The 12696-nt window shown below is 43.1% G+C and overlaps 1 protein-coding gene across 2 annotated transcripts; it reads right to left on the bottom strand.

The window, feature by feature from the left end:
- Positions 1-75: 75 nt before the first annotated feature.
- Positions 76-12563, bottom strand: csnk1e (casein kinase 1, epsilon). 2 transcript variants are annotated; one of them, XM_064323862.1, is made up of 11 exons: positions 12317-12563; positions 9200-9295; positions 8636-8746; positions 8062-8210; positions 7634-7862; positions 6884-7054; positions 6133-6281; positions 3834-4032; positions 3467-3600; positions 3120-3192; positions 76-2654 (listed from the first exon to the last, which is right to left on the bottom strand). In XM_064323862.1, exons 2-10 carry the CDS (start codon positions 9273-9275, stop codon positions 3160-3162), a joined length of 1251 nt encoding a protein of 416 aa, XP_064179932.1. In that variant the 5' UTR covers positions 9276-9295; positions 12317-12563; the 3' UTR covers positions 76-2654; positions 3120-3159. The 2 variants fall into 2 exon arrangements, with proteins under 2 accessions (XP_064179932.1, XP_064179933.1); XM_064323863.1 differs by having other exon boundaries at positions 76-2571.
- Between the last annotated feature and the right edge of the window lie 133 nt (positions 12564-12696).

The following is a 12696-nucleotide window of genomic DNA, read 5'->3' as shown; positions in this document are numbered from 1 at the left end:
TGAGGCAGGAGTGGAACCAATATACTCCAGTTTAATACAGTCAAGTATAGACGGAAAGTCTTTGGAAACAATAGGTGCGTGGATCTTTTTATTATCATCATTACTTCATAAAATATACACAAATACTGTTGTAAATAAAGTTAAAGTGTGTTAAAGAACTGTACAAGATATCAGTACACAATACATAAAGTGACCCCCCCCCCCCCCAAAAAAAAAAAAAAATCCACCCATTTCCACAACCCTCCCTACATTAGTGTTACACTGCCACTGAGTCACTTGTTCAAAAAATCACAGAGGGGTTTTTTACGCAAACAGTGACATCACCTAGTTCGGTGTGCTGAATCATTCAGTAATCAGTGACTGAATGAAAATTAAAACTAACAAAATGTACTACCAGAGTTCCAAAGCCACCAAAAATTATTTCAATGACCAAGAGTCATTCTCAGTCCACAAGTGAAATTTGGGCAGAATGAGTCTAGGGAACAGAATCGACTGGTAGCAGATGAGATTTGCGACAGTGGACAGCACCAGTACTAACACACATACTACCAGTAGTAACATGGTAGTACCTGTACACAAAAGAATATAAATACGGTCAAACAGGTTACAAGCATTCCTAATGACTAAACGGATCAATAAATAAGACTGATTTCAGAGAGGGCTAGAGAAAAATGCACTGGCTTCAAAATGCATTTGAGGATGAACATGAATATAAGCAAGACAAAGATGTGAGAAATATCAACCTGCCCAATAAGCTCGACAAATGAAACAGACACCAAAATAAAGGCAACAAAGCCAACAAAAAAAAATAGTCACAGGAATGGGTTACACCAAAAAGGTCATGTGAACCAATCATGGGTGAGTAAAGCAAACTAGCATTTTATTTTAAACTACCTCTTATTTAAAACCAAACACTGAGGGTGGAAGATTGCAATGCGGCTGGCACTGGCTAAATTCCTCACTGTGATTGGCTGAACATACATGCAAGATGGTTCAAGTGTCACCGGAGATGTGAAAATGTTCTAGATGCAGTTCATCCAGAATGTGAACCAATTAGTGTTTATACAGGAAACAAACGACAGAGGCGACGGTCGGTGTGGAAACTGTACAACCCAGTCGGCAGTTTAACTACAGCTATACCCACTTATTAATTCCCCCACCCCCCACCCAAAAAGAAAAAAAACAAAAAAAACAAAAAACATTTTATGTTATTTCCTTTTCTACATAACACCTGAATACAACCAACCACATTTTGGCTTTACACAGGAAAAAAATAATATATTTACAGTGACATAAAAAATCCTTTCCACATCATACCCCCTCTCAGATCCTCAATGACAATTTATGCAAGCACCCCTCCCCACCCCTAAAATTCCAGAATTCAAATGATAAACCAAAAGACATTCAGAAGAATGATAAGCATGATCACAGGCAGAATCCTGTTAATGAATATGTTATGGAGATCCAGGGTTTACAAATGCAAACCCAGTCTTGGAGTGATGTGGCACTGAAGCAGGTTCAGTCAGGTTAAAATTTAAAATGTGCACGTTAAGTCCCCTTGAACCTACCCGTCGTTAAAATCCAGGAATGCTGAAACTAAGACAGAGACAGAGAGATAACCACAAGAAAAACGGAGTGTTCACAGGATGGGGTAAGGGGGACAGAGAGAGAGAGAATGGATGTGTATCTATCCATCTCCCTCGCTCTCACTCCTTCCGTTTAATTCTAGGTCATTATTTAATCTTGTGGTCACCATTTCTCTGGCAGACTTGCTTAAAAATAAAATACAAAGCTTAAATAAAAGCAACAAACAGGTGTTGTAGTAAGACATCAGTAAAAGACAGGAAAGGTTCCTCTCCTATGACTTCTGCTACTGAACGATTCACATTCACAGTTCTTTCTGTCCTTCACTCAGTTTGTTTCTCTTCATCTCTCACACGTTTACTCAGTTTCTCTCTCCAACTCACTTTGCTCTAGTAAATAAAAACTATAAAAGAAACCAATCGTTGCAAGCCCACCCAAAGCGACTTCTGTGCTGATGACATCTAGAAACAAGTCACTACATTTGAGTATATTTCTACACTATGAACTGCTAATTGAACTTTTTTTTGCATATTGACAAGTTCATACATCAGAATAAGCACTGTAAAATATAGCATTTGTACATGGACCTAAAGTTATCCAGAAGTTATCCTCATATGCGCCAGACCATGCCTCTTAACGCATATGCAATAATGCAGAACCGGTAAACTAATGTTGCAGAATGCGTGTGTCAAGGGTTGCGTCATTTCACGTTTAGCAAATGGAACTTAAATCGGTAAAACCAATACCCCCGTGGTGTCTCATCTGTAACCACACCCACTGGTGTCTGATGGGGGACAGGCAGTTCCAGTTACTCGGCAACCTGACGGTGGGCAAGGACATCTATCCCTCAGGCTTCAGTCTCGCCTTTCTGACGAAGGCTCTCGGATCGAGACGAAGTGCGAACCCCTGGGCACTCGGTTACAGACTTTCGTGCTTCTTTTCTTGCATTTCACTTCACTCCTTTCTTTCAGTCTTGCACTCTCTGTCCTATTGGCATTAAAAACAAACAAACAAAGAGAAATCTGGAGGGGGGGGGGGGTTTGTCTCGAAGCCCTACGACGGCAGCATCACTGGAGAAAAAAGAAAAAAAAACAATTCAGCAGTTAGCGTTTAAAATTTTTTTTAAAAACATACCTTTACCAAAAAACAGTTAAACAAAACAAATTTGGAAAGGAAACTTCCTTGGTTTTTCCTTCCATTTTCTTCCATGAATGAACGTACAGTTCATTGGGTGCCAGGGGCTCAACTAATGAAGGTATTTGCCGTAGGTATTCAAGTTGTAAGCCTCAAAGCATTCAAGTGTCATTTTCAGACCCCATTTGACAAGTTTGTAATGTCACAACAAACTGGCAAACATCGGTCTAAAACCTATCATGTAAACAACATCTCTTGAAATGTTCTGTACATGATAGTTTTTCCAGTGATCTCGTAGGACTTCCTTTACATACTGCTGCAGTGACCTGACAGCACTGCCTGTACCCTTATGGGCTCTACAGAGTCTCAACACCCTGTGCAGGTAGGCAGGTGACCCTCACCTGTGTGTGAGCAGAGGGTGAGAGAGAGGAGCAGCAGGACTCATTTTCCCAGGTGCTCAAACGGCATGCTGACCTGTAGGGCACACAGGAAGAGCACGAGGACTGAGCACGACGTGCACGCGCTGGGCATTAAAGTACACAGCGTTCAACCCCAATCAAATTAAAAGCACTTCAAACAGCGCTAATCCGCAATGTAATGAATGAAAAACGGTGACCTCACCGACAAAAACCAGCCCAATCAGGAGCCAGTGCTGACGCGCTACATCTTTCCCAAGGCTGGGTTCTGTCAGCACTGGCCTGGCTTTTGGGCGGTGGGTGAGGCAGAGGGTGCCGGGAGGGTGCCGTACCTGCGATGTGGAGATGCGGTCGTGGCGGGCGGTGAGGTCGGACGAGGAAACGTTGGCGGGGGCGCCCCGGTGCAGCCTCATGCTCACCTTCCTCTCTCTCTCCGCACGAGAGATCGCCCGAGGAGACGTGTTTCCTGAGGGGAGGGGGGGCACACACGTCAACATGCTACCGCCATGTGGATAACACACAACACAACTCAGGAAGGGACGGTACTCATTAAAGTATTAAGTATTAAGTATTAATCCATTACGCAGTATGGACAACAACAAAAAACTTGTATCTTTGTTTCTGTCGGGACTTGTTACATCTACACTGAGGCTTCCCACCATCTTCTTTATGCCCGATTCCCTTCACCTGCAGACTCACCTGACTGCTGTACTCGAGAAGCAGGTGTGGAGATGGCTGCCTCTGGCCCGTTCCTCACCCTGTTGGGTGCCGGGGGGTTTGGGCCAGGTGGCAGGGCGCGAGCTGCCGACCCCCGAGGCCCACCCACTATTCTCTCGTCCCGCTCCTCCCCTCCACCCCTCCGCTCCCTCTCACCATCTTCTGCTGTTCTGCTGGCTCCCTGTAACACAACATTCCCACTCACTGCACTGCAGTCTGTAGTGCAGGAACACCAAAGGACACTCGACCAAGGAAAGTATTAATAATGTGCGTAATACTAATAACAAAGCATTTGAATAATTGTATTTGAAATTTGATTTTTGCATTTTAAGCATTTCAAACACACTAGCATTTGAATTATATGTTCTGAAATGGTTCATACGAAAAACCTTTTCCAAATCATTGAGTACTTTTGCAGATATATTTCAAATAAATACTTTCATGACAAACTTTGCAATTATGTTTCAAAAAACCTCAAAGTTAGGTTTTAAAAGCTTCATAGTTTCAATGTGCAAATAAATATTTTTCCACACACCTTCCACACAATACAAACTGCAATTGTTGCTCAGTGTCTTTGTACTGATTTTTGACTAATTTTTACCGTAAATATGGCAGAAGAGGTTAAAGTAAACATAAATCAAATATGTTCGACATTAATCAACATATTAACATTGTGCAGTCTTTGAATGTATTGTGAAATGAATAACACACTTGAAATGGTTGATTCCAGCGACACGTGTGAAAATACAGTATATCAAATCTGTGAATAAGAATTTTAAAGTATTCCCAAAACTGCAAGTGATTCCTGTGCATGCAAGTCAAACTGAATGACTTAATTTCAAAACAACGCACCTCGAGTACCTTTACAAAAAATCTAAAATACGCACTGGACCATTGTCTGACACTTATATTATGGGGTGCATGACAACTTCAATAACCAATAATAATACTTTACCTGTCCACATTGGACAATTCTGGTTCCAAACACCCTGCTTTACATCATAGCACAAGAACAAACATGCTTCCACGTGCATGGAAGGAGCAGACAGCACGGACTTAAAATAATGAGGGAACAATGCAACACGTTTCATTTGCACCATAAAGTATTTCATTTTCAAGTACTTGCCCACTGGAGCCTAGAGAGCAATTACATCTCCGTCTAGCCTTGCTGGTGAGTTAGGTTGGTAAAACTGATAAATTATAAATGAATAAATGAGAGGCTCCGGTGACTGATTAGGCCATCCTTTGAGAATAACAATTTATCTTCATTTCCAGCAACAGCGGAACATGAAATGAGTCACGTCCCTGGCCCATGTGACCTGCATCATCATCATCACATCAGCCTACCATACAGGTCATAATCTCAGTTTATCGGCTGATACCGCCAAGTTTGTTCAAAGATATTATCGGCCAACACCAACACGATCCCAATATTATTATGAATTCCTAGCATATATCATATGACTTAATACATTGTGCTGGCACAACACTGCCATGGCTGTTCAATCAAATCACAGCGCATCTAGCGAGAACAAAACGGTTCAGTTTTATAACATATTTCCACGTCATTAACGCTAGACTGAGCATGTGCAGAAAAGCTAAACCTGTTCAATCAAGGGCCACAGAAGACTCCAGAACAACAAACAGACTAACGGAACTCAATATACTTCTAGTTTGAGAAGTTAGCTTTTAGCCTCATTTAGGAGTCAGGACAGACATTTTACGTGTCCGTGCACAGTGCTGATGGGTCCCCTCGCTGAGCCAGAGTGAGGAGAACATAATGATCTCTCAGTAACACAAGATTGATTTATTTAAATCAGGTAACTGTGCTTCCCTTCTTCCTTTCTTAGCAGTCGATCATAAATTCCCAGATGTGTTCCAGTCTCTAACTAAGCACTGGAGTCTTACGCTCCTCCTCAACGTACGTCCACATCCAAACATTTGTCTTTTCCCCAACCACAAAACAAAGAATCCAACCGAAAACCATGAATGTCTAACTACAACACTGTTGTTTGTTCCACTTCAATTTCCTTCCCTGTCCAGTAGAGCCAATGGTAACAATCAGTACCCTTCATACATTTCCCTTGAATCTCTGATTGGCTTAAGGATGACCCATCATGTTAAAGATTCTAAAAGTAGAATCTTGGCAAGAATGGTTCTGTTGTACCCTTATTCACTTCCAAGCACCCTGCTCCACTGACCAGTCAGATTTGAGTTAGTTTTAGGTTTCAGTGCCTTGACACAGCAGCAATAATTTGTTTGTTCCCTTCAAAACACTTACAAATTTGAGCATATTCCAGTCGAAGACGTAGTCATAGCTGAAGCCCTGTCTGTGGAAGAGGTTTCTGAAGAGCTGACGCAGGTACGAGTAATCCGGTTTGTCATCGAAACGCAGCGAGCGACAGAAATTCAGGTAGGTGGAGAACTCGGCTGCAGAGGCCAGAGAGAGAGAGAGAGCGAGAGGGAGAAGGGAAAGAAGGGTCAGTCATTAAATATTAGGACACAGGTGGGCAGGCAAGAACTAAAGATCCAGCACTGAGAAACACACAAAGGAAGCCCTTCTAAAGGTGGGGATACCAAGATGAGGGCCCAATTCACTCAGCGATACAGCATGTGCAAAACCTTTCAGCACAAGCAAAACCAATAACGTGATCAATGATTGGTCATGGCATTGGATTTGCACCAATCCTTGGTTGCGTTATTAGTTCTGCATCTGCAAAAATGTTTCACACATGTTAAAACTTAGCAACTCAGTCTGTTAATGTTCCCTAATTGATGGGGACAGATACAAGGACATTGGCAACACTGGTGCAAAGGCACACCCACACGAACAGAACTGACACCACTGATTAGGTTAGATTAGATTAGAAACCTTTAATGTCCCCAGAGAGGCAATATGTTTTGCAGCGTCAGTTACATAAAATCACAACAGTAAAAAAAAAAAAAAAAAAAAAAAAAAAAAAGAAACACTTCAAATCACAATACAACGGCAGATAAACCAAGGACACGAAGCCTGACAGGTTTGGACTTACAGGGGTAGCCCTTGCAGAGCACCTCGATGGGGGTGGACATCTTCTTCTCGCTGATCCGCTCGTACTTCTGCCTCTTGGTGGCGGCCTTGAGGCCCTGCCAGGGCAGGGAGCCGAGGTTGAAGTACATCAGCACGTAGCCCAGAGACTCCAGGTCGTCACGCCGCGACTGCTCTGTTGGGGGAGGGGTGGGGAAGCACGAGAAGAGGGTCAGAATGTTTGGGCTACCTTTCAGGCCATCCACTTATGGTCAGTTAGTTATGCAACACTGAGATTTACTTCGGGAACATTCCCTCAAATCAGCACAATATACAGCAGTTCAAATATTTCCGCCTCTTATCTGTTGACTAACTCCAGTGAAGTGTCTACTTAAGACACAGCCAGCAGCTAGCAGCATAGCCTCTCCAAAACCTTCAGCAGCGTGGATCTCTTGAACCAGGAAAAGACATCACCGCCTTGCCCCAGTGCCCCATTAAACAGCTTAGTCATGGGTCATTCCAAACGATAGAAGCATTTTGCCAACTACGCCCTTTCCCCTGATCAGATGACACAAAATGAATCGCTATTAAACGCGGACGAATGAACACGCAGCATTTTCTGCGGTCATAAAAGTTCTCTGCGAGGCAAGGAAAAAGATAATCGTAGGGTGTGCTGCTTATGCACAGCTAGTTATTCTCCAGCACCATTCTTCCTCACCGATGCCCAGGTGGGTGTTGATGGAGGCATAGCGGGCGGTGCCCGTCAGGTTCTTACCTATGCCCAGGTGGGTGTTGATGGAGGCGTAGCGGGCGGTGCCCGTCAGGTTCTTGTTCTCCCTGTAAGGGATGTGCTGGTGAGTGCGGGCGTCGCGGTACTTCTTGGCCAGCCCGAAGTCGATGATGTAGACCAGGTTGCCTTTCTTCCCCAGGCCCATCAGGAAGTTGTCGGGCTTGACGTCGCGGTGGATGAAGTTCTTTGAGTGGATGTACTCGATACGGCTGATCTGGAGAAGAAATTGGAGAGGATTACATGGGGGGAAAGAAAGGGAAGGGTATAGGAGGAAGAGAGGGAGGGACAGAGAGAACAACTTTGTGCATTTTGAAACTCCAAAAGGTACATCGCAAGCAATTCTCACATCAAAGTTCTGAGGCCCGTACGCAATGACACAGAGCCAATAGAAGGTGAAGTGCGTGGTACTGTACCATTTGATCAGCCAGCAGCAGCACAGTCTTCAGGCTGAACTTGCGTGAGCAGAAGTTGAAGAGGTCCTCCAGGCTTGGACCCAGCAGCTCCATAACCATCACATTGTAGTCTCCCTCTGCCCCACACCACTTTATCGAAGGAATGCCAACTATGAGAGAGCCAACACACAGTGACTCAAGAGAAACCAGGCAAAGGGACTGTCTTTAACCACTATTAGAATTTGTGCATGGTTTATTTATCGCATATACATAGATCTACCATTCAGAAAACGCAATCCCCGTTCCGTTGTGAGATGCCCGTTCTTTTAGAAAAAACATGACACTATACAGTTCAACAAGCATATTTAAGAAGTGTAACCATTAAAAATGACCCCCCCAAAAAGCAACAAACACACAGGGTCAACAGACCTTCCAGGGCTTATACGTGTTTTATAAAGGTCTAACTTTTCCCAGTGTTTCATTTTCTACAGTAATCGCCCTTGTGGCCCTTTTAACGTTTTATGAATGTCAGAGTACAAACTGCTGTCACTCAATGAAAAAGACAGTTTTCCTTCCCTGTTCCCTTCTTGCTCACCTCCTCCCTGCATCATCTTGTAGAACTTGCTCTCGATGTGCAACTGTGGGTGTTTGGTCTTCACACACTCCAGTTTGATGGCTACCTCCTCCCCCGTTGCAATGTTGGCACCTGGAGTAGCCAGAAAAGATCCACAGTCTCTCAACCCCCAGACTCTATACATCCGCAGTGCCCAAGAAAGACAGCAGGCAGACACATCAACATATATTCACAATCAAATCAGCAACACCCAAACAAAGCCTGGAATAAAATGGAAATAACTCGTGCTGACACTAACGAACTCAGATGAACCATGATTCAGTCAAACTGACTTCTTGAAGAACTGAATTCTGAAGAAAGTCAGGTTAGACTGGAACTTCTCTTAATTTGTAAACTAAAGCATTTGGAAGAAAATTGCTTACATGTCACTCCGTTAACAAATTAAAGCATTCGAAGAGAGTGCTTCCAATGGGGTGATTTATGTCTAACTCCAATCAGCAATGTCGGGGGCGGTGGAAGAGGGGAAGGGGGAGGGAGGGACTGAATTCTCTTGTGCAGCAGGGAAGAGCAAGAACAAAGTCATACCCAGGTAAATGTCTCCAAAAGAGCCGCTCCCGATCTTCCTCCCAAGCCGGTATTTATTTCCCACCCTCAGCTCCATGGCCAATGCCTGTGAACTCACTGCAGAACAAACAGGACGACACAAGGACAATCAACCAATCAATGGAGGGTACCCAGCCCAATGTCCCCACCCAGCTCCAACTTTGTTTGCACCTGTGGTTGTAATCTACCACAAAGCTGAAGATTACCAAGTGAAAACAAGAGAATGGTCCATGAACTGGGAAGAAAGAGGAGGGGCTGGGGGCCATGGAGAAAAAGGCAAATACAGAAGTTAATGTAAACACAGTCTGACATTTTGGAAGAGAAAGCGAATGCATCACATGATGTTTTGAAAAGGTTTTCTAATCAGCCCACACCAATAATGTCCCCACACTAATTATTTAATGAGGACACAGACAATCTAACCAACTGAATAGGGAAGCTGTCTAGAACCTGAGCTGGAGTTACTGATTTTAGGAACTGGCAGTCACGGACAGCAATGTTGCGGGCAATGGATCATCTGTGCCCAACTTCATATGATAAAGGATAAAGAACACTTATTTTTCAGCATTCTGAACCACTCCACATTTTATCTCACTGTAAAGGCAAATACACAGCTGCACAGATACCCTTGTGATACACAAGACAGACCGACACAAAAAGTTTTATTTATTTATTGTTTATATGTATTTAAGATGTCCCTGTAAAACACTGCACTTAGAAGACTATATTCAGTGTGGAAGAAGCACTGTGATGAAGGTGCCCATCACTCCTATTAGTGTTCATGAAATCTGCGTTCACGCAAATTAAGCTACAATAGCTAATAAATTAAATATCCGACACCTCTGCAGCACTGCAACTAGACTGGAATCTGTAGGAACTCGTATTCTTCAAGTCAACCAACGCCACAGTTAAAGGAATTAATTGTTTTCTGCTGGGAAGAATTGTTATCCGATTAGAATCATAAGACAAAACAACCTTGCAGATATGGGGTGTAATTAACGCATATGATCTTGCAGACAATAAAAGTCGTGTAGTCAAAATGGGAGAACACCGCAATTAATGTACACACAAGCAATAGCCTACATTTATACGCGAACACGCCAGTTGGTAATTTTACACTCGATTACAATTCCCTTTGCAAAGCTTAACGCTTCAAAGCCCGAAGTCAATACGGTCGGAATAACATGTAAATTTATTTCTTGCTAGCACCAGACCATTTCGACGTTAGCTAGCAATCACAATTCCTGTCCGGGGTTGTCCGGGGGTAACGTTTGCTACATCTGATTGGACTGCGGGCCAGTTTGAGCCACAGTATAGTTTCCCAGTCATAAACACCATTTTAATGTAACTTTGTTAATATTTGCAACGAGAGGAGAATCGTTTTACTAACGAGAACTTCCAGTCTGTCTTCGGAGGCTCGGTTTTGTAAAGTCAAATATATTTAGAGAGCAGGCTAACTGCTAACTGTTATCATTAATTAAAGCGGCCTCATTTGGATAACATTAGCTAGCTCACACAAAGAAAGCTTAGTCGACTCTAATCTATATTTGTAGATTTCAAACGAGTACTATTTACTACAAGGAAAACCTTGCGGAGGAAATGTCGTGGCTTTCATTGCATTAGAACCGATAGCTGGCAATGTAACTACGTTAGTGAGGGAAAATAATCGTAAATCTCATAAATAGCTACTATTGCATAATTTGTAGCTAGCATGTTCAGTTAGTAATTACTGAGACACGACATAACTTGCTTGCTATTTAGCGCTAATATTAACTAACGTTAGACTAGCTCCCGAACGGAACTATAGATAAAAAGCACGACACGAATTTTAGCTAGATGAGCTTTGATTTGATATTCAACAACGGTTTGTATACAACACAGACATCACCATGTAATTTGAGACGTTGGGGTAACATATATTTTGACATCCTCCAAGCTGTAGTTCACGGCATTAGCACTGTCATTTATAACCTGATTTGTAACGATAATTCGCTAGTAAATGTAACTTAATGTCAATAACATTTTATATCGTTGGCTAGCTAGATAAGACATGACTAGTAACTTAATTACCTAATGTTGACTATCCAGCTTTGTACAGCTCACACCACAGTTGTACTGAACTGTCAATGATTTAGCTATTCACCTACTCCATTACACCGCTAAAATCACATTTATAGCTAGCTAGCTATATTTATAGGCAGGCAGTGTTGCCCGAACACGAAGATTGTAAAGCATCTTTCGGGTCAACTGGCCAACAATTAAACGCTAGCTGCTAGCCACATACAGCTAGTATAACTGCATGCAAGTTAGCCATCTCACTAGTCTAATTCACCTCTAGATTGCTAGGGAACCCCTGTCACAGTAAATTGTTTTGTTGGCACCAAACCTAGTAGCTGCTGAGTAGAAAGATACATGCACTGTCGCTTTTTTAAAACCCAAATGACCACAATGGCCTTAGAAAAATTATCTAGCTAGCCTATAACAATCGAAGTGGTTGCTACTAGTTGTAACGGTGCTGGCTAACGTTAGCCATTAGACTACGTTGTCGTAGCCTGTCCCAATACTTCAACAGTAAATTGTCTTAATTTCAGTTAGCAACCTAGTCAGCTAAATAATAGCACATCAATGTGGTGTATTTAGACACAAACAGACAAAACAGTAACTTGTTATATAACATTTATAGCGTTTGTCAAGACCTTATAGACAATAGGGGCACGCAAACTGCAAGCATACAATTGTGTTAGCTAACGTTTGCTGGCTACCAATACACCAACTACTAGTTAGCCAGCCACCCAGGAGCATACTGAGCACCAGTTGTACACAGTGCCTGACTGGGTCGCGATTATTACTGTAGAACCTTTCTAAACAATTCCATGCTTACAAATATCATTGTAAGTCTCTCTCTTAACTAAATGTTTTTGGTATGATTATTCTCACAGCCGCACCCTAACACAGGGGCACCCTATACACCCCAGTGTCGATATCCCCCTCCCCCTCCGACGCTCTGACTACGATTCTCGTTGCCATCGCAGAGCCTAAAAACGATCGCAGATAGGTTTTTCGCCCCTGGTTTCTCTGCACCCCGGCTCAGCTACTTACCCGAAATTAGAAATTATTAAGAGATAGGTGCGCGGCGGTGCTGATCCGGGTGTTGTCAGTCGGACCGAGCCGTGAGTAGAGCAGGATTGGAGCGGATTCTGGCGGCTCTCATACCCCTCCTTTCTTTTTCCTTCAGCTGATCTCCTAGCTGTGTTAGTCCCTGAGTAGCTTCTGTTTCAATGTCCGACTCTCGCTGAGGATCTGTCTCCCCCTCCCGTTGCTGTCTGAGCGCACCATTGACAACATCAATGACGTAATTCACAAACTATCAAAAAGACCCGGATTGCCTTAAAGACATGGCGCATCGTTGTAGTAATGACATTTCCCGACGGGTTGACTCAACATTGTGTTTTTAGCACGTACAATCCAGCAGTGCCAAC

This window comes from Anguilla rostrata, chromosome 2 (genome assembly GCF_018555375.3).
Source record: "Anguilla rostrata isolate EN2019 chromosome 2, ASM1855537v3, whole genome shotgun sequence".
Lineage (NCBI taxonomy): Eukaryota > Metazoa > Chordata > Actinopteri > Anguilliformes > Anguillidae > Anguilla > Anguilla rostrata.
This window is presented reverse-complemented; position numbering and strand designations above follow the sequence as displayed.

What these genes read in the sequence shown, in the direction of transcription:
- csnk1e (XM_064323862.1), bottom strand. Translation starts at nt 9,275, where the DNA reads ATGGAGCTGAGGGTGGGAAATAAATACCGGCTTGGGAGGAAGATCGGG. An exon ending in CAACACCCACCTGGGCATAG is followed by an intron (nt 7,055 to 7,633) that starts GTAAGAACCTGA and finishes CTCCCCCAACAG; the next exon opens with AGCAGTCGCGGCGTGACGAC. An exon ending in ACCGCATCTCCACATCGCAG is followed by an intron (nt 3,193 to 3,466) that starts GTACGGCACCCT and finishes TGTGCCCTACAG; the next exon opens with GTCAGCATGCCGTTTGAGCA.